Source organism: Ruditapes philippinarum, unplaced genomic scaffold (assembly GCF_026571515.1).
Source record: "Ruditapes philippinarum isolate M1 unplaced genomic scaffold, ASM2657151v2 ctg7_1_1_1_1, whole genome shotgun sequence".
In the NCBI taxonomy this organism is placed as follows: Eukaryota; Metazoa; Mollusca; class Bivalvia; order Venerida; family Veneridae; genus Ruditapes; species Ruditapes philippinarum.
In genome coordinates this window covers 122,629-150,136 of record NW_026856668.1, presented here as the reverse complement: position 1 = coordinate 150,136, position 27,508 = coordinate 122,629, and the positions used below count along the sequence as shown (strand labels likewise).

The 27,508-nt window shown below is 31.7% G+C and overlaps 1 protein-coding gene across 2 annotated transcripts; it reads left to right on the top strand.

Annotated features, from left to right (window-relative positions):
• Window positions 1-1,116: 1,116 nt before the first annotated feature.
• On the top strand, window positions 1,117-26,890 carry LOC132747253 (adhesion G protein-coupled receptor B3-like). 2 transcript variants are annotated; one of them, XM_060736579.1, is made up of 23 exons: window positions 1,117-1,253; window positions 3,143-3,321; window positions 4,442-4,607; window positions 6,061-6,618; window positions 7,879-7,970; window positions 9,710-9,898; window positions 11,411-11,482; window positions 12,141-12,246; window positions 12,635-12,754; window positions 13,481-13,556; window positions 14,095-14,200; window positions 14,745-14,791; window positions 17,104-17,236; window positions 17,982-18,088; window positions 18,441-18,543; window positions 19,604-19,754; window positions 21,044-21,113; window positions 21,826-21,892; window positions 22,643-22,728; window positions 23,164-23,290; window positions 24,248-24,289; window positions 25,274-25,351; window positions 25,649-26,890. In XM_060736579.1, exons 1-23 carry the CDS (start codon window positions 1,154-1,156, stop codon window positions 25,694-25,696), a joined length of 2,823 nt encoding a protein of 940 aa, XP_060592562.1. In that variant the 5' UTR covers window positions 1,117-1,153; the 3' UTR covers window positions 25,697-26,890. The 2 variants fall into 2 exon arrangements, with proteins under 2 accessions (XP_060592562.1, XP_060592563.1); XM_060736580.1 differs by lacking the exon at window positions 6,061-6,618 and having other exon boundaries at window positions 25,649-26,889.
• The last annotated feature ends 618 nt before the right edge of the window (window positions 26,891-27,508 follow it).

Genomic DNA, 27,508 nt, shown 5'->3' with positions numbered 1-27,508 from the left:
TTTAAACAATGCGAAAAATACACTTAAGTGCAGGAACATTTTAACATTACTACAATATCTGTTTCTCTTGTAATGAAAAGAGTAAGTAGTAATTAACATTAAAAGATTTATATTATGGATATAGTACTTAAATATAGAATCTCTGAGCGAAAAAAGAAAACAACAACAAAGCAAGAGCAACAACAACATATTAAAGAAAGAAACAAGAACGTAACTCTTGACATGCAGTGTACGTCCACGATTCAGAATAATTTTAGTTGAATTTCTTGCATTAACATTAATGGAAGCACCAGCAACAAATACTCTTGTTGTTATTCACCCTTGTTTAAACCGTTATATGAAGCCGTTTGGATAACAAAGAATTAGTGTAGAGTTGTAGGATCTGTACCTGGATTCTCCAGCTTATTTAGTCAACAAATAAAAACAATTCATATTTTCTTTAATTGTTTTCCAACATTATTTAATTATAAATAAAATAATAGTTCGTCGCAATTAACACGATGGCGGTGGAATCAGTGAATAAAGATCTTTTGTCGAGGTCCCATTTATTGATGTGTTATTGTTTGTAGGCTAAAGAATCGGCCGTTATCTCTAAAATAGGTATTTCAGTGTATATTGTACAAACATAAAGTCTTAAATAAATTGATATCTTAAATTGCTTTGTATATACAGTTTATTGCTAAACAACTGTTGATCAGCGTCTCGGAATAAGTATTCGTAAAACTATCTCTTTTTTACACAAATCTTTATATCAACTATAAATAATTTACACATATATTTACCGAAAGATTTACAATATTAATTATAACGACTTTTCAAGAATCTTATCATTTTGAATAGTTTATAATACAGTAAAGTTAACTCCTTTATAAGAGAAAAAAATGCTACTTCATAAATTGATAGCAGCCGTGTTAACAGTTTATTTAAACGTCACGATGATCCAATGATAAGAGACGTTTCAAACGTGCATAAATATAAATCTGTGCAGTTGTATAGGGTTATATGAAACAAATAAATTTGGTTATCCTTGATATAATGATATACAGTTTAACAGCAGTGCTATAAAGGCATTCGGGGAAAGCTCGCCATCGTCAAATTTAATTATACTACATTTACTAATGTGATAAATTCTGTTTTTACATGCCTGCATACAATGTTTAAGATAATGTCAACGCCTTTTGTGAATACAGTTTGGTTAGGAATCATATATATTCTGACAACAACAACAACTTCGTCTTCAGCAAATGATAATCGTAAGATTGTTTTGTCATTTATTTAATTATTCTGCACTAAATAAAATTTCAAAGACGCTAGACTTAAAGTGACTTATGATTTTTTTTATTATATTTTGATATCATGTACTATATATTCAAAAAAATTATCCTATTCACTATCCCCACTTTAAACATAGATAAAGTTTAAATAAGCGAAATATTTTACGAAATAGCAGGCGTTTGAAACGTTATTCAATTCAAAATGTACATCCATTTGGCGTCTTTTCGTATCACTTTAAGTCCTATCAAATCACAGGTTTATAACATTAATGCTCAATGGATAACCGTCACGGTGAGGTTTTAATTATTTATATACACTGCTGCGACAAAATGTAATAATATTCATTTTAAAAATCAAAGATCACTTGAAATCACATCAAATCACAGGTTTGTAACGTTAATGCTAAATGGATGACCGTCATGGTCACTTTTAATTACTTATACAAACTGCTGCGACAAAGTGTAATAACAATCATTTTAAAAATCAAATATTGCGATTTTTCAGGCAGGTTCATAGATTCGTTTTAACTTATTTTGATATTTATATGATTATATAATCTGAGTTATATATCTTTACAACTGTTTATACTAGGGCATATGTTTTTAACTTGTCAGAAAATTTCATAGCTGATTATACATATATCATTGATATGGCATTGCGTTTTGATAAATAACTAATGATTTTTCTATAACTTTATATCATTTATTTTATGATTTAAAAAAACTATGCTGTTCACTATCCCCACTTACAACATAGATAAAGTATGAATTAGCGCATATATTTTATGCGATATTTAAAATGTTTAAAACGTTTATAACCATCAAAACTAAATTTTCGGCTACCATGTGAACTCATTAAAAAATCTTGTTTATTATCCATTATAGCTAACTTCAAACTAAAATGTGGCCAAATATTTTGTATAAATAATGAAGTAAGATATTCCACTGCGAAACAGTTCAATCAAACTTTTTGATTGTTCCCTTATACATGTATTTCATAGTTAACAGTAGTTTTGACCAAGTTGATCTTTATCAATATTTACTTACCATTATTGGAGAGGTCATCATACCTCCACAGTGTTGCTGGCGGCATCCATTTATGCGTAACAAATTGAAGCTAATGCATCGCATTTTAAGCCTTAAATCACTAGAATCAGTCTACACAAATTGGTTTGCGCATGCTCCGCTTCAAAATACGACTTAACTAAAGATTAATATCGAAGTGAACAAATCGGTACAAAGAAATATCAGAAAAATGTCATTTACGTTATTTAGTTACTTAACACTACGATCATTGGGTCATTCCGTTTTAATCCCTTAAACTGTATAAATCGTATATTGTTTTCTGAGTGGCTTTTTACTATTTCATCTTCCGGAAAATAGAACGTAGCAGCGCATATTATAACAACAATATCACCATGCACTATTATATGACCTAGTGAACCGTGTACCTAATTTTTGCTGTTCATGTAATTTTTGAACTGGTCTGACTAAATTACGCAACGGGGATTTCGTGGCGCAATGGCACAAATTATTCTCAAGTTTGACTTTCTTGAAATGTTGTTGTTGGATGCATGCAGCTTTATATTCTGTTTATCACCTTGTCACCTTTGCTCTACAGGCGTCATTTGGCCTAAATATTGTTAGTGCGATGTAAAACAAAACAAAACAAAGCATTAAAGTTTACAATTATCCATTTCTAGATTCTTATTAAATAAACATAAGTATGTGCTGCTGTATTTACCGATAACTTAGTTTTACAAAATTATTATACTTTTAGAAATATTACATAATATTGTTTATTTGTAGTAAATAACTTAAAATAGTTTGGCTTCAAGATAATTATGAAAACCATTTTGTTTAACTAGATATAAATTACATCATTAGTACTAAAACTGGGTCTAAGGCTTTCTATAATGTACTTCCTACCGTTGACATAATTTTGTTTGGAGCGAATGGAGAAACACTAAGAATAGACGACCTTGATGGATCATTTAAGAATGGTGGTGTAGATACATTCAACGTTTCTGCCCGAGATATTCGACCGGTATGTATGTTTGTTAAAAAAAACTTATGAAGAAGAATGGTTTTGATAATTGTTCAGTTGTATTTTACCAAACCAAAACATTTTTTTTAATTGCAAAAAGTTTAGATGTCAGAACATTGCCTATGTGTTTTTTTTTTCTGGCAAAGATTATAATATGCTTAATTACATGAAGTGTTCAACAGCATTAAAAATTTATTTACAGATAAGTTGAAATGTAATTTAGTCTTTTATTTTTCATTTTATTTACTTGAGTATGCTAAAGTTTCTATCATTTCGTATAAACGTAACAAACATGCACAACAAACATGTAACTTGTAACGTATGGGTGAAAAACATACCTGTTGTAACGTTTTGGGTGAAAGAGTTGCATTGGAGAGCGCCGTAGGTGCGAGGGGCTATTGACCTTACTTTCTGTTCCCTTACTATGCAAAGAAGATTGTAGTAGTATCTGTCAAAAGCTGATTTTTAATCATCCTTTTGCATCAGGTGCACAACGTTCCTAACATGCATGCATGCACAAAAATAAATACACGTACGTATGCCCACGTGCATGCACGCATGCAAGCACATCCACTTACCCACACAACACACACACACACACACGCGCGCGCGCACGTGCACACGCACACACACGCGTGCGTACACGCACAACTCAACGCAAGCATACATTCAGACAGACGCATACTTTAAATAGTAAACCGAGTGGTATTCATTTTCTCTGTTGTATATAATTGCATATACTTATTATAAAACATTTCAAAATTAATTATACGTTGAATATTTATTGTAACCCTTAGCCTGCTGGCGACAATATCTTATACACATACGACCAATGTAAGCCAAGATCAGGTGACACGTCACTGCCGTTTGGACATGTCCGCAATTCAGTCAGTTTTTTTAAATTTCCCCTAAAAATGATATATGCTTTCGTCCAAATTGAAAGATGGAGGACTCCCTTCAAGATATTTAGAGTGGAAATGGTAAGAGCACTTGTTGTACTGATCCTTGTGAAGATTCTTTCTTTAAACATATATGTCGTACAATAAAAAATTCAATGGTAATATGGTATGGAGTTTTAATGCAACATTTATAAATTTTTGATTTTTGTTTACATTTTCAGATAGAAAAGATTCAGTTCAAACTTCACGGTAGATTTTGGTTCACTGGCTGGCCACTTGAATATGTATCTATTAAAGTAGGACATATTCAAATCTTTTACGCTAAAAATCGTAAAGATATACCAAATCTTCGGGCCAAAACTCACTCACTGAATATGACCAATGAAGGTATTACTTAACTTATAAAATATTTCATGTTACATTTCGTTATTTCATGCTTTTATGGTGCCGCTGTCAACTTAAGGTAGGAGCGGTATGGTAAAAACCCAGCATTTGTGACTATAACAGTCAATATCTTATATTACATGTACGAGTATACGCAATTCCTTGAAGGAAATCCATGGAATATCTTTTATGGAGTTACATATTTTTTTTGTTTAACTGTTCACTTAATATTTTATTTTGTTATTTTTCCCATATGTATCAAAGTTAACGGTAGTTTTGAGAAAGCTGATCATTATTCATATTTTCTTACCAATATAACTATCTAATCAAGTGCGCCTTTCATGGTTGGTTGATTTCAAGTGTTGCAGGATTAAAATTTATTTTCGATCAGTCGCCGTAGTGTTACAAATTACATTCGATCAGTTGTCGTAGTCATAGTGTCAACGAACTGTCAAATTCGACCAACTGTCATATTCGACAAAATGTCATGCACCGCAATGCTAGGTATGATGGGTAAAAAATTCAAAAATACATGGATATGTTTAAATGTGTTGGCTAGCAGCAGCCTTTATAAAAATGCATTTAATGTTAAAGTCACATTATGCTTATTTTCAAAAGTGAGATCATTATGTTTTGTATTCAAAAGATTGAGCAGTACAATGGCGATTGAACAATAACTGTTTGGAAAAATTTAATAATTGTATAAAATAAAACAGTGTAAAGCTTCAGATATATTTGTTTCTTAATATGAACTTATAGTCAAATAAAAGTCGTACTGAAGATGAAAAAGACAGCTGCAAAGGAACATTAAACGAAAATGGATTTAGTATGAAATGAAAATGATAAAACGCAAGGTTCTGGGTAGATTGGCAGTCGAATTTTATAAAATTAAAATGTGTGTGAGGGCATAAACGATTACTGATATTAATGAAATTAATGATTTTCAATTAAATTTAAATATTTTTGGTAACTTAACTGCTCATTATAAATTCCCTTTCTTTAAAACATTATAAGGATTTATGTTCTGAAAGCGATAATCAAACTAATATATAGCTGATTTTAAACACAAGATCAAGGTCAATTTCAAATTTAAAGGTGAAATGAAAACTCTTTATTCTCAACTTATATCCGACCCATACCACATTTATCAGAAGTTCTTTTTAAAGATTTGGTAAAATGCTTCTAACAATCATGTTAAACAATCCTACGGAATTACGATGAGGATGCCAATGATTAAATAGGTCTCACATATGTGCTAATATTGCTTTATGATGATACACCTCAGTATATCATTAAAATATAATTGAGTAAGCATATTGCCATGAAGATTTGGTTTTCTTTAAAAATATTTTTTTCGTGCGTAGTCTATCAAACACTGGGGTATATTGTGTCTGAAAGAAAACTGTATGCCTAATTTCACTTTGAAGATATACATGGTACTATTTTTCATCATCAGTGAAGCCATCAACACCTCTTCCATCAGCACTTACGTCACCACATACGAAATCGCCTACAACCTATGTATCAACACCTCTTCCATCAGTTCTTACGTCACAACATACGAAATCGCCTACAACCTATGAATCAACACCTCTTCAATCAGTTGTTACGTCACCATATACGAAATCGCCTACAACCTATGAATCAACACCTCTTCCATCAGTTCTTACGTCACCACATACGAAATCGCCTACAACCCATGAATCAACACATCTTCCATCAGATCTTACGTCACCACATACGAAATCGCCTACAACCTATGAATCAACACCTCTTCCATCAGTTCTTACGTCACCACATACGAAATCGCCTACAACCTATGAATCAACACTTCTTCCATCAGTTCTTACATCACCACATACGAAATCGCCTACAACCAATGAATCAACACCTCTTCCATCAGTTCTTACGTCACCACACACGAAATCGCCTACAACCTATGAATCAACACCTTTTCCATCAGTTGTTACGTCACCACATACGAAATCGCCTACAACCTATGAATCAACACCTGGTAAGTTTTTTTTGTCATTTATGTACGTAATTACTTTGCGGTAAATAAAATTTAAGCGTCAGACAAAAAAAACGCTAGACTTAGAGTGATCTGCGAGGTTATTATGATGTCACTTGATATGCTGCACGAAGAAAGATCAGAAATGCTTTCAAGTTCTATATAGAAAATGCTCAAAAGGTTACGAAAGGGATTGTCAGGATAGGACATATGAACAGCAATCCTGTATCAAAGCAAATTGTCCAAGTACTGTAACAGCAAACACGTAAAAGAAAAGCAATCATAACATGACAAAAGCAAGGGCAAAAGCAGTGTAGATTTTAAAGTAATAATTACATTAACTTTACATATTCGTCACTTTTTAAAGCAGTGCATGTATACGAACAACTGTCGAAATTTTATGTCTTAACATTTGTACGCTTAAGCGTTTTGCAACAACTATCACACTAAACCACACATATCTTTCATTCGATCTTGACATAAAAACAACCTTTTCAACAAGCGAAAAATGGCTCTGTAATGTACAGGTATACTTCATAAACGTCACCATCGTCTTCGTTTGGTCTGGGCGCTTTTCAAAATCTCCAGTAAAAACAAAACTTTACACTAAGCATAAGAATCTTTGCTATACATTTATCAAATAAATATTTTCTGTCAAACTGAAAATCACGCTGGAAAATGACTAAGTTCAATGATAGTGACAAATATTTTAACAAACTTTAGGTAATTATACCAAAAAGTCTTCGTTTTAAAAGTAATGACACACGTTATCTGTTTAAAAAACTGTTCCTCCGTGAAATTAAACATCATCAGAAGTAAATATTATATTTCATCTTATGTGCCGTCTTATGGTCCAAATTTTTTCAGGAGTTGTTTTCAGAACGAGCTATTTTTAGAAATTAATAAAGAACATAATGTTTCATACACATTTACAAGGATGTTTTAAAATATGTTTGCAAAGTAGGTCATTTCTGATTAAGATTCCAATATAGGTATACGAGGAAAAGTAGAAACCTTGGATAAAATAAAACATCAAGTAATCAATGAGAAGACTTATTGTCACAAGTTGGTATTTTAACCCGAAACATCTAATTTTGACATAGCAAAGATAAAGGAAACATTAACACTATTAAGAAAAATCTATGTTGTATAGACTTACTGACCATGAACGTGTAGAAATACATGTACATTTTTTGCCTAAGACCAATCATGAGCAAGTTGATTATAAGCCTACAATAGTAAAGTATTCAATTATTTTTACAGGGTATATATCAAAGTACTGTAACGTAAGTGGAGCCTATCAGGACCCTGTCTACAACTGCACCAGATCTTCAATTGCACAGATTTACAGAAAGGTAAGAAATGAGGATATTTTTATTCTTGGTTTACTTTAAGTGACACAGGCACTGTTTGATGTATTACTGCCAATGATTCAAAATTCATTGATAAATTTACATTATTTGATCATAATAGTTATCTAGATACAGTTCAAACAATACAGAAGTTAATGGTTGCTAATTTGTGCGATTCGTGTTTTCGCCCTGCGACCCCGGCGAGCCAAAAGTTGAGAATTAACAAGTTAAAATGGCGAGGCGGTTCGCGGGTTGAATTGTAATTAATTTTACTTCGCCCCATTAGGGTGCGGAATGGGATTTAAGAAAACGGCGGAGGCGCGGAGCAAAAATAAGCTCATTAGTGTCCTCGCTGATTTTGCTCGCGCCCCCGCCATTTGATTTCTTAAATCTCGACTTTTCGATTGTCAGGATCGTGGAGCGAATTCACGTTAATTAGCGTGGCGCTGGGCGAAGTTTTATTTATTAAACTTCGCACCGCGCCATCGCTAATAAGCGTGTTTTTGCTCCGTGCTCCGCCGTTTTATTTCCTAAATCTTGCTTCGTGCCCCCGCGGGGCGACATTTTATTTATTTAATTCCAGCCCGCGCCCTTGCTTATTAGCGTGTTTTTGCTGCGTGCCCCACCATTTAACTTGTTCTCGCCTTTTTGCTTTTCAGGGTCGCCGGGCGAAAACACGCTTATATGCGGGGGCGCGGAGCGAAGTATAATAAATAAAACTTTGCCCAACTCCCCCGCTAATTAACGTGTATTCGCTCCGCGACCCTAACAATCGAAAAGTCTAGATTTAAGAAATTAAATGGCGAGGCGCGAGCAAAGTCAGCGAGGGCAATCATAAGCATGTTTTAACTCCTCGCCTCCGCCGTTTTATTTCTTAAATCTCGCTCTACGCCCTTGCGGCCGAAGTTTTATTTATTAAACTTTGACCCACGCCCTCGCTAATTAGAGTGTTTTTGCTCCGCACTCCCGCCATGTTAACTTGCTAATTCTCGAGTTTTGGCTTGGCGGGTTCGCTGGGCGAAAACACGAATGGCACAAATCAGCCACCATAGAAGTTAGAGTAACAGTATGTTACCAAAAATATTTTCATTGAAAATCTACCATATTTTATCTAAATCCATACTAAAAAGAATATCTAAATCTGCACAAAAATTCAAAGAAAGAATAAATTTGAAAACAATTATCTGACTGGACGAAAACAAAAAACTGTACAAAAAATTAAATAAATGTTTGCCCCCAGTAGGTTTGAACACACGCCCCACGTTAACTCACTGAAAATAAATACTCTTCTAAAAGGATATTCTGCATGAGCACCTCTACTTAACGCCAAGTTTAACTCTTGCACGTTTTGGTGATCTGTTTAAATAAGAGCCCTCAATACTTCCTTTATAGAGTCTTCAACCCAAAACAAAGCTGAAACAGGTAAACACAATTGCTCTTGTTGTTGGTCGGGTGGGGGTTGCGTTCATTGAACGCCGCTTTTCCTTGTTGATCTTGTTTATCATATTCTAAAATAATTTCAAATATCGAAGAATGCAATGACAAGTGGTACATTTTCTCATCATTTTGGATGCAATTGGATACGAAATACCTCAAAATGACGTTGCGAGAACTCGTGCTTTTTCTCTTACCGTTCCATGATGTCTTTACCATATGATTAATTTTGATCCACTTCATCGTAAAAGTAATCTTTCAAGTATTTTGAGTGCTTTTGAAAATATTTGTTGTTTTTTGTATCAAAGTTGATTGAGAACAAAAATAAAGATCATGTGTACATAAATGAGATTTTGGACAACCTATCAAATGCTACATCAGATACCAACGAGAATAACACACTTCTGATCGGAGATATAGCAACTGCTATTGAAATACTTGAACTGATAACAGATGTTTTCCCGGTCAATTCAACACGCCTTGACAATATAACAGATGTAAGTTGGTTTAATCACGAAAATGAAACCACTATATTACTTTACTGATTTATGTCATGTATATCCATTTTCCTTTGACCCGAACTACTGTGGCCAACACGTAAGATCTGCAACAGGATACTATTTCAACAAATGGTTAAAACCGGACATACAATGTGTAAATTAATCATAATGATTATGTAATGTATTATTTTTTACCAAGCTGATATTGCTTAGATCATATCGAACATTTCTAGTTTTATTCTGGCGTAAGAAGACCCGATTTTGTCTCTCAATATATTGCCATATGCCTGCGAAGTCAAGTTAATATCATTCATCACATCTTATATAGACATTAAATTTATGCTTAATTAAAAAAAACACATTTTTTTTTTCAAAATTTGCTCGATATAGATACAAATGATGTGTGCTACTAAGTCTTGTTCCTGAGAACACAGTATCTCCCGCCGAATAAAGAATATACTAGATATAAAAGTATACAAGATCCCCTATAGGACCTTTAACTTTAGCGCTTTGGCAGAAATATATATGAAATGCAGTGTTATAGCTCTTGCCTATACAACAACTCTAAATAAAGTACAGTATGGGTAAGACAAGTATCTTAACATGTAACGATCAGTATACTAGATCCCCTATAAGACCTTTCACTTAGGCGCTTTGACAGAAATATATATATATATATAAATAATATTCACACATATCTTCACTTACGGGGCCTATTTATAAGACCGAGTTGAGTGGCATTATTTCATGCAGTCAGTTTTTATATATGCCACTATGTAGGCATATAATGACATTTCCAAACAACAGAACTAAGGGGTACTAAGTTATATATATATATACAGTCACATTCCTCCATTTACGGGGCATCGGTCTATTTGAGACCATACTTGTGGGGTTTATATTTAATGTGGGGCATACATAAGGCCTCGCAACTCTGGCATGTTTAAAACGATGTATGGGGGCGTAGGCTACCCTTCTAACATAGTGCCCGTAGGCCGGTTTTAGTAGTAAATGATATATGTCCCACAAATGTATATATTTTTAATGGGGTTTTATGTTATTGGTCAATATGTTTTCACCTATGGTAAAATTAAATATATAGTTGATATATATAACTTAGTACCCCTTAGTTCTGTTGTTTGGAAATGTCATTATATGCCTACATAGTGGCATATATAAAAACTGACTGCATGAAATACTACTGCCTATACAACGACTCTGTTGCCTGCCGTAAATACAGTACAGTACGGATGAGACAAGTATCTTAGTATACTACATCCCCTATAGGACCTTTAACTTTAGCGCTTTGGTAGAAATATATATGTAAGGCAGTGTTTTAGCTCCTGCCCATACAACGACAGTACAGTACGATGATGAGAATTTGATGTTTAGATAAGAAACAATTTAACTTGAAAACTGTACTCATTTTCATATCTAACAAAATAATAGCATCAGGAAAATATTTTTGCAAAGTTTTGTAAATTATAATGCATTATTTCTGTGTTTCAGTCATATATACAAACAGTTAACAATATTCTGGACGAAAGTACAACACAGACATGGAAGGCAATTATAAATATGGTAATTTTAATTTGTTGATGAGCTCACCCAAAAGCAATTTAACTATGCAACAAAATTTGCATTTTTTTATCAAAGGATTCGCTTTTCAAATAAACACCTAATATTTTACACTGTTGGAGTGTTTGAAAAATAAAAAGTAGATATTGCAAAAATAAACTTCTAAACTTCTAGTTAATGAATGCATTTTAATCAATCTCTGATAGTCCTTGCTTTATCATACATCACGTAGACATGTACTTCTCTTTCGAAACGAATTGACTGGTTATAATAGAAGTTAATCTGATTTTCTTATGAGTCGTCTTAAATGCAGTTTAGAAACGTTTATATACTTATAACACATTGGTTAGTGATAGCAGTTAATGTATCACTCGCTGAGGATAATACTGCTAAAAGTCTTCAATGAAGGATGATGTAAATCCATGTTCCAGGGCACACATTTTTATGTGGCATGTTTTATTTAGAAAGATTTTGGGGCAGGCAATGTCATGATTATGGTTAGTTGATTAATTTTACGGCAGGTCTGGGGCGCACATGATTCTTATTATGGTTTGATTTATTTACAGAAGTTCAAGGACCGTCATTGTTCTGCTGATAATTTGTTTTTATATAGACAGGTCCCAGGGCGGACAGTGTTCTGATCATGATTTGTTTTATATAGACAGGTTCCGGGGCGGACAGTATTCTGAAGACAACAGATCGTTTTGTGGAGAAGATCTTGACATCGTCCAAAAATGTTACGGTTCACATATCAAAGCCAAATTTATGTACGCCTTTTATGTAAATTAGAAATGACCTATTTTCAACGTTACAGAAAATTTATGTCAGGAAATTCTATCAGTGAAACAATATTTGAATATTCGCTTTACTGCATGGTGGATACTAGAAAAAAAGAATAATGTACTTCTACTGGAGGACAATAGGTTTTACTTAATATAATTGTTAAGGGTCGACTTAAAAATTGGACTGTGTTCAATTCCATTTTCTAAAATGTCTAAAGTTAATATTACAGAGAGATTTATCTTTTCTTATTTAATTTTAGATCCTAAGAAGGATTTTAGAATCATAGATAATCAATATGCACTTCGAGTTTTCTTATTATTGGGAAGATTTTTAAGGTACAAACGCATTAACTAATTCCGTATTATTTTTCAGATTTAAATATGGGATCAGTGCAATTTTCTAAGAATGCTTTTAATTTCCCCAAGCGTGAAAATGAAGATATCCCTGATTGGGCTAGATCAAGAAAGGATAGGCTTGAAATTGACTGTGATAGTACGTAGCACTTGATTATAAAACAATGCTTGCGAAAAAAATGCGATTGTGGTTGAACGTAATGATAATGTGTTTATTCTTTGTAAAGTCATGTAAATGTATGTTTTACTATGTCATGGAAATTCAGGTGTCAAATAACCCAAGGTGTATAAAGTCTTATCATGTGGAATATATAGTCAATCACTTGCAAAGAAATTGTTATTGACTAAAATTCGGAAGGCTGATTGCCAAGGTATGGACAAGAACTGTCAAGATCATCGAAATTTAAAAACACATCAATATATAGAAACCAAAGATAACAAAAACACATACACAAAAAAAAAGAAAACACACACACACACGCACGCACGCACAGACAAACATACAATTACATTTAAAAATCTTAAATCAATGTAATCTGTTAAAATAAAGGTTATTTATATGGATCATGATCCGCTAATTCTCCCGTTTTATACAATAGCAGCTTTTGAACAAATGTAAGTTTATCCCGATGAAATGAGAGCGCCAGGGCCATATGAACTAAGGCTCATCTTTTGCATACAACGCATGCCAGAAATATCCTAAAAGAGTAAACGTTACTTAAGCCCCCTTTTAATTTATAGTAATGGCTTTTTTATAACTTTAACTACTGCTTAAATATCTTATATGCAACATATCAGTACATAATGATTCAGTTTTAAATTTATGCTTGACTTTCAATAGTGTAATGATGATTTATTTTTGCAGGCACAGTTGAGTCTTTTAGTGGAATTATGTACAGAAATCTATCAATGATTATTCCATCATCAACTAACAATACTATGTAGGTTTACATTTATTGATTATTATTATTTATCTTTGGAGATTAATTAAACATTTTATGAATAAAGTTTTCGTATTTGCCAAAGTGATTTAACCATAAAATTGTACATGTATTTTACTTCTATTTCTTAAGAAGGGAAGTAACATCGTGAACATTGCCGTACTTTAATACGTCATTCTTCCATTTCTAGCACAGTTCATTTTCGATTTTTTTGTGATGTGTAGACAATTTGAATTTAGTCAGACTGCATGGCCTGGATTCGGCGGTGGAAGAGTTTAGAAAAGGTAGAATAAAGTGACCAGAGGTTTCCTTTAAAGCATCCTTGGTAACCAGGCTATTTACCGTATACATATTGAATGTAGTATAAAGGGAATGTGTATCGTGGGTTTCGACGATGACTTTATAGCATTGTTCTGGAATCGTATTCATAAGTAATCTATTTAGAGATAATCTTTTGCCAAATTTTCAAATAAGTTTAAATTCTTATTTATACTTTCATTTAAGAAACTACTTTTACTCTTTCTTGCTTTCTTAACAGGTCCGAGGATCTACAGCTGAATGCACCAGTCATATCATTTACATTATATCCCAATCATGAGCGACGGCTTGCAAGCCCGGTTAAAATTAAATTTCAGTTGTATAATGTAAGTAACCTTTTTCATATTCCAAATAGTACGAATAATTTTCAATGAAGCAATTTCTATATGCGTTTTATACAGCCCATATTTAATAAAAAAAAATTCCTGAACCTTGGTCCGTTAGCTATTAATCGTAACGATTTTTCAATTTTTGTTCACATGATCGAATTTTATTTGTAAGTCACTTAAAGGGTATCATAAACATCTCTGAAGCTGAAGGCAAAGGGTACCTAACCATGCGTCATTACAGACACATAGCCAAATACATATGTAGGCTAAACATCTTCATAAGATTGATGGATTTGGTCTTTGTTTGGTAATTGAACTAACCAGCAGGTTTTCCGATTGATCACTTTGATTCCAGATATTTAAAGAACAGAAAAGAAGTAAACAGTTCAACACTTTACAATCTGCTTTTGAAATTCAACTTTTGTAATAATTTTATTAATGATTTTTTAAGCAGAACACAGATAATAGTAATAAATAATAAAAAATATTCTGAAATATTGTAAAATGTTCATAAAATATTATTGTTTTCTTCACTTTACAGAAAACATTGGATAATGCGAGATGTTCTTTTTGGAAGGAACCAGAGAGGTAACTCATCGTACTAATGTTAAGCAGATATTTAAAATTTTAGCAATCTTTGTTGCTGTTTAGGACTCCATATGTTCCTACTTTAAGGAATCACATTTTATTTAATTGACATTTTGCAAATCCAAGTGTTAAAAGTGAGTGCACATAACTTTACTTTTTACTATAACTGTGTCCACTTTTATTAATAAAAAATATCAATAAACCAGGTGCTCAACGGATAGTTCTATAAATGTGATTCAGAATGTATTGTTACGTTCAATCTTAAAAAGAGTGGGCAATCCTTTTATAATTTAGGTAGGTTTTTAATATTTCATCCTAAAAATTGTTTTGATTAGTGATTATTGGTCAGTCACCTTTATATCAGCCAATCTCTTGAAATAAATACAGTAGAACTTCGGTAAGTCGAAGTTGGTGGGACATGCGTAAAAACTTCGACACATGACTCACATCGACTCATGAATCGGTCTGAACTTAATTACAAAATTTCAACCCGTGACTAGTCCTAAGTATAAGATCTATAACATAACCTATTTCATTTCTTTCATTCATTAATCTGATATTTTACATTATACAATGATAAATATGACATGTTAAAAAAACTTCTTACGGCTAATGATTTGGACTAACTGTTGACGTAGACAATGAAGTTACAAAAGGCGTAACAATACGAAAGGGCAATAACTAAACCAGCTGATAGTAAATATTTCACGTGTGATTATCACGCGACACCGGGACACGGAAGTACTCAAATGATAGTTCTTACTGTTTACATGTACTTTCAAATACCGCTACGGAAATAAAAATAGTAACGATTAAAGCATTTTTCACACATTTAAACGCATACAAAAGCTGTTTAAACACTCGGTTGTGTAATTAACACCTGTCACTTAAGTTGATCGGAAATCCTCTTCGCGACCAGAAAAGGTGTGAAAAATGTCTCGAGATAGAAGAATTGATGTCAAAATAATCGAAGGACTTTGACTTATTTGTGGTAAATAACAACAACAACACTAGATTTATTCTATAAGGACTAAGAAAAAGCTTCGACACATCGAAAAAATCGACACACGAAAACTTGACTCATAAAAAGGTTTTTATAAGGAATATGTAGGGGGAAAATCGGAACTTTCATTTTACTTCAACACATCAATAAAATCAACTAATCGAAGTTCGACCCATAGAAGTTCTACTGTAACTTATTCAGATGATCTTGACAGAGGTAAAATGAACATAATGTCGTCTTAACTGTCTTAGACAATTGAATATCCGTTTTTTTTTGTCATGCTGCTTTGGATTTTAAATTAAACTTCCTACATTTAAATGTGTATAACAAAAAAACATCTCTTTTAAAATAGTGTTCGGTTAATGATGTCCTAAAGCTCGAATTATGATTATAATAAGCAGTTATAAATCACACGGGCGTGACCAGTGTTTATAAAATAACTCACAGTATTTCCCTTTCGGTGCCAGAGGGTTATTGTTTTATTGACCACCTATTTGCCAGAGGATTTTCTAAGAAATCACTATATTAATAATTTATATAATTATTAGTAATTTTTTATAAGTATTATAAAAATTATATATGTTTCCAAATCTGCAAGTATAATAATAATTATTGTCGATGGTATAATTGTCTTTATATTTATTATTATTTTTATATTTTTTAATAACTTATTATTATTATTATTATTAAAATTAAAGAAACGGCTAAAGCTGCCCATAGGGCAAATACGCCGAAAATTACAGGTACGGCATAAGCCGTCCCTATGGCAGTGAAAGGGTTATATTTTTGTATAGTAAGTTGAAACCGTATAAGAAAAATATGCAAGAAAAGAGAAAAGACAAATGTGCAAAAGAAAGAAATTTGTCAATTCGAAAATCCTAAAAAACTACATTTGCATTGCTATTAATACACAATTATCTTTGAAATGTTTAAACTACTTTTTACCCAAAACGGCAAATTCTTAGCAGCTTAATCTACCTGTAAAGATAACCAAAAGTTTTGCATTAAAATGGTGGCCATAATAGAAGCCATATTGGATTCCTAAACGTTTCGAAAGTGACTTTTGTAAGATTTCAATTTTTGTGTAACAAAGACTTTACAATTGCCCTGGGTTAAGTTCGGGATTGAGGGGGAAAAGAATATTTAAAATAACTCCCAGCTTATAGGCTACACATGGCTTATTTTCACTATTAAAAATTATTTAAAGTGTTAATGTTGTTTCATTGTTTTGTTTTCGTAGCTTTTTTCTGAGATTTCGATGTAACGATAACACATTAACAAAGTTTTATTGTTCTTTTGTATTATAAAGCAAAACGTCACAAGGTTTCTGGTCTGATAAGGGATGTCGACAGGAAACAGATGGCAAGAACAAAGATTTTGTTGTTTGCGTTTGCGACCATCTTACTAATTTTGCATTGCTAATGAGTCCATCATCGTCACCGGTATGTAAAACGTTTGCATTAAATGTATGCATGTTACATCATTATTATTCATGTTAAAAACTCCAACAAGCTTGTAAAAAGACCATTGATCTAACAAGGCTATGTTTTGATTATGTTGATGGGTAGACTGTACTTCGTAACATTAGTGAACAGATTGTTTACCAATACTATCATATGTTCCAAAAGAAAATCAATTTTTAACAAAAATCATTTGACTCACCGGCAGATATATAACAAAAATTTATATAGACATATTTTAGTAAGAATTTTGCCCCGACAGCAACTGAAAACAGAAAATCAGTGTTAGATCAATAATTTCCCATTACGAGCTATCAAAGTGAGACTGGAACTACCACGGTACCTGCGTTTGCCCAAAATGATACGCACACGTGTCTGATGCCTTTAGTTTATCCAGAATATCGTCAAATGCCATATATATAGTGTCATTGTGTCCTAAAGCTCTTCAAATAAAGAAACAATGTTACATGTCAAGCATTTACATTTGATCAGTTCAAGTTAATCAGTTAACTATGGAAATAAGAAAGTTCTTTTTTAATTTTGTTCACTCCTGTTTGGCAATATTATCTAGAAAAAGAAGAAATAAAGGAATTATATCATCTAGTTTTAATTTTAGTTGCAATTAGAATCGGCTTATCGGTTTTTTTTTCAAATATAAAACAGTAAAAAATACAACTTGAGAACAATTATGCATTTAAATTTTGTTAAAAATACTTTATACTTTCAGATTAACGAGGATCACACCAAGGCTCTATCACTCATATCTAAAATAGGATGCATCGTTTCCATGATCTTTCTTGTTTTGAGTGTAGCGATACACGCATTTTTCTGGAGGTTTGAAATTACACAATAACACAAAAAACTACCACAAACAAAATTTTATATAAAAGAGAAATAAAGCATGATCAAATTAGTCTCGCTCCGATTATTATAATTATTTGTAAAGCTAGTAGTTGACACATTTAAAGGATTGCTAGTTTTCAGCAGTTAGTCTTTTTCTTTTGGTATTTTATATTTTCTGAGTTGGCAAGTCTTTTCAAACATTCGTAGACACATTTAAGATAGAAAGACCTTAATAATCACGAAAACTCGCGAACTATGCCGATCATTTTACGAGCGTATGATCGTACAATATTTTTATTACCACTTTTCAAAAGTTCAAGATTTAAGATAATATCTGTTTCAGGTTTGTTAAATCTGTCCAGACAATTGTTCATACAAACTTATCCTGTTGGCTAATTGTTGCTTATATCCTGTTTCTTGTCGGATTTAACAGAACAGAAAACAAGGTAATGCTATGATCTTATAAGAATATTAAACAAAGACAATTATACTAAAACGTTCTGGGGAAAAATATATTCTTTTCTTACAAATTATTCTTATAACGATCCTAAATGTTAACTTGTCCGTCCTTTTAAAGCTGCATGCATCCAGATGACCCTACATATTTCAATAAAATTAAAATTAAGAAAAGTGTTCTCTTTTAATATAGTCTCATTCAAAACAGTTGTATTTGTACTGATTAATATTGCTTCATCCAAAACTACTGTATTTGCACTGATTAATATTGCTTAATTTAAAATTATTATATGTGTACTGATTAATGTTGCTTCAATTGAAAGTATTGTATTTGTACTGGTTAATGTGGTACTGGTACTGTTTAATATAATTTCGTGGGAAACCATTATATTGGTACTGATTAATATTGCTTCTTTCGAGACTGTTTTGTTGGGGTTTTCTTTTTGGACTGATTAATAGTATATTTGTACTGATTAATATGGCTCCATTTAAAACCATTGTATGTGTACTGATTAATTTGGCTTTAATTGAGATTATTGAATTTGTATTGACTATGTACTTTGATGCATGATTACAGTCAAACCTGTGACCAGGGTCTTACAGAGGAGAAATATAACATTTCCTCTATAGACAAGAAGAGGTCTTTATCAAGAGAAACCTCTATCTGTTAAGCACTGTAGGGTTAGTAAGGGTGGCTTTTGTTATGAAAATGAAAAATTAGTTAGGTGGTTTGGACACAGTTTTGACTGTTTATTGATTGCCAATACATTATATTGACCAAAAAATATTTCTGTTACATGTTTTGTACAATATGGGAAATAAAATGTTAATTACAAAAAAAAAAAAAGAAAAGTGTTCTAAGACACACAATCCATGTATATAAACAATTATCATTATCTTAGATTGTAAAAAGTACGTGTTGTATTAATTAATTAAATAAAAGGACTCCAGTTTCCTTATAAAATGTTTGTTTGTTGCATTTTCTGCTAGAAACATATCATATTGAGCTTGACGCTGTATTTAAGTTTTGAACGCTTTTACTAATTTTAGGACATTTGCACTGCTTTTGCGGTACTTCTTCACTTTGTGTTTCTGGTCGTTTTCTTCGGAATGCTGACAGAGGGATGTAGCATCTCGTTCACTGTTCTAAAACCATTAAGTTCTAGAAAACCTGGCATACCACTAATGATAGCGTCATATGGTACATAAGTTTATATATGCATTATATTTCTTTTTTTAATAAATCAGTTAAATCATAAGGTAAGCATTGTTTGACGAGATCCTACACTAATAATATTTTTAGTCCAACAATTGGATTATTATAGAAGTCCTCTAATTAAAAATTTTATTAGTTCCTTTTAAAATTAAAAAAAAAGAGTATATTTTTGGAAATGACCCCGAAGAGCATGAAACTCACTTTTAGGGACAGAAAACTATAAATGTGAGTGACTAGTTTTTGTTTCATCAATTTCTTTCAATCATGATTCTCTTATTTTGTACAAAACTTAAGAAAATGTTCTGAACTTTTTTCTTCGCCTTAAATAAAACAATAACTGAAATCTAATATTATCTATTTGCTGTGTACAACCTTCATTTATTATTTGATTTGTATAAATATACATTGTCCGATCGCCTTACCATTGAATATTACGGGGACAAAGATGTACCTGTAAAAGGCCTTCTCAGGATAAGACAATAAGATGACAAATATTGCTCCTCAGATTGTATTCCCTGCTCTTTTCTGATGGGATAGGAAATTAAGTATATTCACCCGGATAGTAAAGGTACAACACAGCTTATTTCGCCACAATGATAGCAAATGACTGATGAATATTAGCTACTGTAAATTATTCGTGCCACGTGGCGGATGATTCCATGCGATAATCAATAGACAGCCATTGGCAACGTTAACTTTACTAAGATGCTTTTAATACAAGAGATGTATTGTATTTTTTTGTACATAGGATCTGACATGATTTTTTTGTATGATTCGGGTCCAGGACAATGTTATTAAGCAGGCGTGTGTCTGTGTTATGCTATTATTACCGGGTGAGTTTCATAAAAATTGGTATAAAATGACATCACAAGTCAGATTCTTTATTCATCACATGACTCAATATCACTTAACACTCCATTTAGAAATCTAAGCATCTCTAGCCAGGTGGAATCAAACTCCGTTAGTAGCAAGCCGGTCCTTGAGCAAGAAACATTACACTTATTGTTCAGTTTTTGTTGGTTCAATGAAAGAATTCGAGAATGTGTCCATAAGTTTATAGCTTCCTACACAACCAAATTGAAATAAATTTTGTATAAAGTAACATTTTTGTACATAAACTTACTCATTACATGAATCAAAGAACTGTTATATTGCCGATGGTAGAATAAAGAAATATGTAATAGTTATATAACTGTAACATAGAAAACATTAGAAGAAATGTGATTGATACATGTATGTTTAAGTATGTAACAATATTATTTATATATTTTAAGTCGTCGCCGTTATAATCGTCGTGATATCTATGGGTGTTACACAGCTACACGGATATGGATCCGAACAGGCGTAAGTATATATAATTTTGTTGACATAATTTGTTATTTTTAAATATACTGCCATAAAAGTTACTGTCTTCGTGGTCAGTTCCTACGCATCATATTTCAAAACTGAGTGTTTAATAGCCGAACGACAAAACAGACTGATATTACAAAAATTAGGAAGTCAATAACTCTTTTCAAATTTTGGCTGTCCTTTTTTTGCACTCTCCTGTCTCTAAGGTAATATACGAAAACAAAGAACAGTAAACAATAATAGCAATGATAAAAATTATCTCAATAATGATCATAATTATAGTAATAATAAAACAACAACAACAACATTTTCTATATTTCTTAAGGAATGTTTTATCAAGTTTACAACAATTAAAACTTACTTATCGGAATGAATTTTTAAAATGTTAACAAACCCCCCAATGAAACTTTAAATTGACGCCTTTTATGAATGAGTGCTTCGAGGCACGACATTATACTGCTAATGGTGCTGAAATAATTCTGTTATTTACATTACATCCATAGAAATAGATAAAAATAAAATTCAAAACTTGTCGTAGTAGCATCTGAGAGACAAATCATATAAAACAATTACAGTATAAAATTATATTTATCTGAGCTGTTAGATCTAGCAAAATGTTACCCGTGCAGGACTGTATAATAGTTTTTTATAGGGTTAAATAAATTAACCGATGTAAATGATATAATTTCATGAAAATTTGTTTCAGATGCTGGTTATCAACTGAGACTGGATTGATATGGGCTTTTCTTGTTCCGGTTTTTGTTGTTGTTCTGGTATGTATGCTGTATTACTTTTGAACTTGTTAAGCCATAAAAAACGCTTTGCCGTGCTTTATTGTTGCACCTTTTGGATTTATCCGTTTGTACCGTGGATTTCTATTGGGGATCCTATAACGTTTTATCATCAAAATGATTCGTACTGCACTTCTGTTAGTTCGATTTTCATTTATTTGGTACAATTTTACAGTTGGACTTTCCTGGCATGTTAAAGAATATAAACCCTATTTATATACTTGGACGACAAAAGCTGAAGATTTTTATGTTTTCGATATATGTACACCTTTCTAAAGCTTGTAAATGAATCAGGTGGGTTTTGATTGAACACATCATGATTGAACTTGACTATAAAATTGAAAACAATTATGATAAAAAAAATCTTACTTAATTTTACTCTGACATGTACATTTAATTTGGAAGGGCATAACGCCACTTTAATATAGATCAATATAAAGCTAATATATACCGTTGCAACCAGCTACTGTTAGTCACACGTGACTGTTTGAAGTATCATAAATATGCAGTAGAAAGGACGATGTAAAGATAGGTAAAATAATATGTATACTAACTTGTACTTCTTTTGAGAAAGCCAAATTTAAGGATCTTCTGGCATCTTTAGTTTAAAAAGCGCTGCATAATCTAGTTGTCTTTGGAGAGCTTTAGTCGCAAAAATATGTTTTCCGATGGTAAATATTACACAGCTTATCGGTCCATTAACATGATCTTGTCTGTATAAATACATTTCAGATAAATTTAATCATGGTAGTCTTAGTACTTCGGACAATGTGCGGCACAGCAGCAATGGCAAAGAAATCAAACAAAGGACGGGCAATGTACGACAATGTTGCCATGTTTTATATTTATATTTATGTATTTTCCAAGGACTTTTACGTACTTTTAGTGCCATTACTGAAATATTAAAAATATTTGATAACTTCTTTGTTCCTATAATTTTGTTCTTTTTTTTTATTTATATGCTTTGATTTCAACACCTTTACATCATATTCTTTTAAAGTATCAATAGTAATGGTTTTGTAAATTTTATTTTTATTGACAAAACATATTTTATTTCTTGTGCATTTTTAAGACAATAAGCATTACCTATAGTGATAGACATGATAAAATGTACAATTGATTGACGAACACTGAGAAAAGATTTAGAGGCAAAGTTAAACTAAGATTTTAAACAATTTTTTAACATTAAAATAAATACATATAAATATTGAAGTAAATAAATATAATTATAATCTTATATTGTGTCATTTCAGAGCAGCATTGCGTTGTATACTGGTGCTTATGCCGTTGATGGGACTGACCTGGGGGTTTGGAGCCTTATCAATGAATAATGACACAGTTATTTTCCAGTATATATTTGCTGTTTTAAACAGTTTTCAGGTATCCATTCATTTGTAAAAAAAGTCAATTTTATGTGGAATAGTTTTTATCTGGTATGTCATAATTGACATTCAGGTGAATCGAGGGAAAGAGATGCCCCGTTAATTAAGGCTACTTATTCTTTAATCCAGGTTTGTGCGTAAAAGCCATACAAATAGACTTGTTTGACCCGAAAACTGATAAGCAGACTTGAAAGTAATTAATAAGTGAGACATGGCTTTATATTGATATGACACAGCTGCAAGTAAGCTCAGGGTAAAATCACAGAAATAAAAACGTACGTTTCGAAATATTAACATACCTATATTTTTATATCTCTAGATAATTGCTTGTTTCACAATGTATTAAATGCATATATACAACCCGATTAAGTCGAATTATAAAACGAGTGTTATCCGAATGACATTGCTGAAGTAATGGCGCATGACTTGTGTGTATGTTTGGCTTTATGGCACACCAGCACAGTTAAGGTCATATGGCGCCGAAACAGGAATGCTGATTTGGCTAACTTCATGTGAAGTGAATGCATTTCCTTAGAACTAAACATAGATTTAACTTTGTAGTTTGTATATGCGAAGATAAAAGGGTCAGTATCGGAGTATTTTTGTATAGTAATGATGGATTTTACTAACCTAGCAAGATCCGCTCATTTCAAGTACAAGTTCCAGATTAAGATTTGTTACAAGAATTTAATATATATTATTTTTTTTAAAACATATTTTAGCGGATATGTTTATAGTAAATATGTACTTATCAAGTATATTTGTACGTTTTTAAGACTTGCATAAATATGTCCTTGTTTTGATCTTGTTATAATTTTGAATGTTTGTATTTATTTTTTTCTATAGTATGTCGGTTTTAGTATTATCAATGGTTTAAATATATTGCTGTATATGTATTTTTGTTTGTTTATCATTATAGAAGTTATTAAAATATGGACAATTATATTATAAACAGGGATTGCTGATCTTCATATTTCATTGCCTGATGAACAAAAAGGTAATTGCATAAATATTCGCCGGCATTGTAATTATGAATGAATTTCACTATCATATTTTATATACAATGTTTATTATTGTTGTTTAGATATTTTTATTCTAAAAGAGAAACGTTAAGACAGTATTAATTTTCTTTGAACAGATGGGTAATACAAAAAATATAATTATTTAAAGCTAAGGCTTAAAAATAAAGACATTGTGTCGCGTAATGTCCTACAAATTAATGGTTTTCCCTGTGTTTTACAACAGGCGTTTCATTTAATAACTATTTTAAGTCATTTAAGCTTTGAAAGTTATGATGTTCACCTCTTTGTTTTTGTTCCCTAACCCTCTGTGCAAGATTCTAGATTTTTCTCTAGTAAGTGTCCTGATGTCACTGTTCTTCCACAGAGTTCTTATCTTGTAAAACAGTTTCATTTCAAAACTAACTCGCGTATTTCTATCTTTGATAAATCAAAAAAGCATGTATATTAAAAAAAGTCCGAAACCAAACATAGAAAGTGTGAATATTAACACGACCGGCATTTTTCCCTATTGAACATAGAAGAACCTTAAGTGTGTGTTTTTATGCTATAAAATCACTGTTTGACGTTCTATATTTTGACATGTGACGTAATCATTATACACGTGACGTAACCACTAAAACTGTGACGCGATGACAAAAAGTACGGACACAAATCAGGCGCAATTTAGCTAAATATCATGTTTGGCAGCATTTATTTGTTGATTTCGTGTTAGAATCGAAATAATATATCCAAATCGGTGATTTTATTGCTTAATAACATGACTGTTTGTCGTTCGGATGCGCATCATTAAATAACTCGGGCTACGCCCTAGTGATATAATTCCCCGCATCCGAACTCCAAACAGTGATGTTATTGAGCAATAAAATCACAGTTTGGGATATATTAATTCTTAAAGAGAATATGTTATTTGATGATGAAAATGAAAAATCCATGTACCAGAAGTATCAATTCAATTTCAGATAAAAGATACATTTTCAAAACAGAAATCCAAGTGGCTGAAGTCGCAGATGTACGATCTTTCTGAAGTAAAGAAAAATGTAATTATTTCATCATTATTATATTCGTAGCTTTAGTGGTTAGGGTTAAGTAGAATTAAAACTTTTTTTTCGATACAAACGACACAATTGATTTGATTTTAAAACTCAAAATTGAATGAAACAGTTTTTTTAATAAGGAAAAACTACGAAAAAAAGATAAAACAAAACTGACATAATGGTAGGCAGTGACATTGTCATTGTTAATAAGTCGCAGATTTAAGAAGCCTGAAATATTTATGTTATTTAAATTATAGTCAAATATTAAATGAATACTGTTCTTATTATTTTTTATTAAAGAAAACACAAGACATGTCAATGAAGTTTTCTATGACAAACAACAACTGATTCATCGATGGAGTATTTCAAATATCGATCAGCCGAACGTTTGCATTTTCGCATTTTTCCAATGACCCATCGAAGGAATATTTCAAATATTGATTTCAACTGTCAACGCTTTGCAAAATCAGAACTTTCAATTGATTCATCGGTGGAGTATTTCAAATGTCAATACACCAGGGCTGGCATATGCACATTTATCTTGTGTGCTTTGAGTCGCAATGAGCTGGTTGTTCTGGTTGACTGTCGTTTTCAATGTATGACTGTATCTCTTTTATTGTAATGTGGATAAAAATGATAAATGCAAAGAAAAAATAAATACCGCTTATAGATAGTGTAAAGTTTGGACGTAGATGATTTTATTTTGGTTCACACTTGTTATTTGTAATGCCACATGAATACAAAGCACTGGTAAAAGATTTATTTATATATTCATATTTCTATGTATATCATCATTTGTAAATCAGTTGTTTTTTCTGTGTTGAATTGAGTGGCCAAATGATATGATGAATTTGAGATTTCTTACTAAGAAGCAGTTAAGAATTCAAACCGAGTTGATATTCAAACCTTGGATTACAGGACCTTTGCATGGGTAAGAACTTGACATGAGAAAATGTACGTTATGTTACTCCTCAGTTTGGGACCATTTTTTCTACTTTCTAGAATGTAAATAGTTTGATTATCAAAAAAGGAATACAATACCTACGATCAGAAGAAACATTTATTTCTTTTAGAATAAAAATATGAATATAAAACACCATAGCACTTTTGAATATGAGATAATATGTCGGTTTATTGAGGATATTGTTGAAAAATATATATAATGAAAATCAAACGCATGTTATATGTGTAAATTTATTATATACAAATGTTGTGTGGTAATAAGTACTAAAGGTACTCTCCCTTTACATATAATGTGTATGCATAATTTGAGTATGTATCCTACTGAGCCTCGAAACCTTGTTAATGTTTATTTGCCACATGTTGTCAATATCTTAATCTGAGAAAAAAATATTTTAATTTACATATCTAGAATGTTTGTGAGAATTGTTTTAAGAAATTTGAACTACTCTCTTTAGATTAAATTGCATTGCGTTTGACATGTTTGTCCCTGAACACATTTGTTTGTTTTGGCTCTAAACTTTTGTTGAACAAAAATTTTGTATTTTTACCTTGCATTGTTTGAATAATTGATCATTGGATAACAAGGGTGATAAGCAAATCACAACTCGCAAATCACAAGAGTTGTAACATGGTGACTTATTTGTTCCATATCAGCGCAGAGCACATGGCGGAAAAACGAAAATACGACAAATTAAAAATTTGTCCGCACTTCCGCTTCACGGGGCGAAAAATCTCACAAAATTCCGCATTCATACCTCTTCAGAATCTAAGATGGCGTCCAATATTATGCAAAAATATTATATCATTTTTATAATATAATTTGTAGCACAAATTATGCTCATTTCGAGAAAAAAATGTTTAAACATATCAGAAAATAATAAAAGTACATGTTTATCACAATGAAGGAAAAGTTTTTAGGTTGTTTTTCAAACAATTATCTTTAAGAATAACAAGTAAAATATCCAATTTTTTACATATTTCTCTAAGTTGGTTTTAAACTCTTTGTACAATATTAAAACAAATCACTTTATTTCTTATTTTGTATTTGACATTCAATTAACATTATGTGTTTAACAAAAACATAATAAAAAATATCTGTATATATATATATTTTGTCAAAGTGGATGGGGTATATTTATCCGATAATTATAACGAAATTTACACAGTTTAGTTAATGCTATTTCCTCGCCTTTTATT

What these genes read in the sequence shown, in the direction of transcription:
- LOC132747253 (XM_060736579.1), top strand. Translation starts at nt 1,154, where the DNA reads ATGTTTAAGATAATGTCAACGCCTTTTGTGAATACAGTTTGGTTAGGA. An exon ending in CTGCCCGAGATATTCGACCG is followed by an intron (nt 3,322 to 4,441) that starts GTATGTATGTTT and finishes TTACATTTTCAG; the next exon opens with ATAGAAAAGATTCAGTTCAA. An exon ending in CATATCAAAGCCAAATTTAT is followed by an intron (nt 12,247 to 12,634) that starts GTACGCCTTTTA and finishes ATTATTTTTCAG; the next exon opens with ATTTAAATATGGGATCAGTG.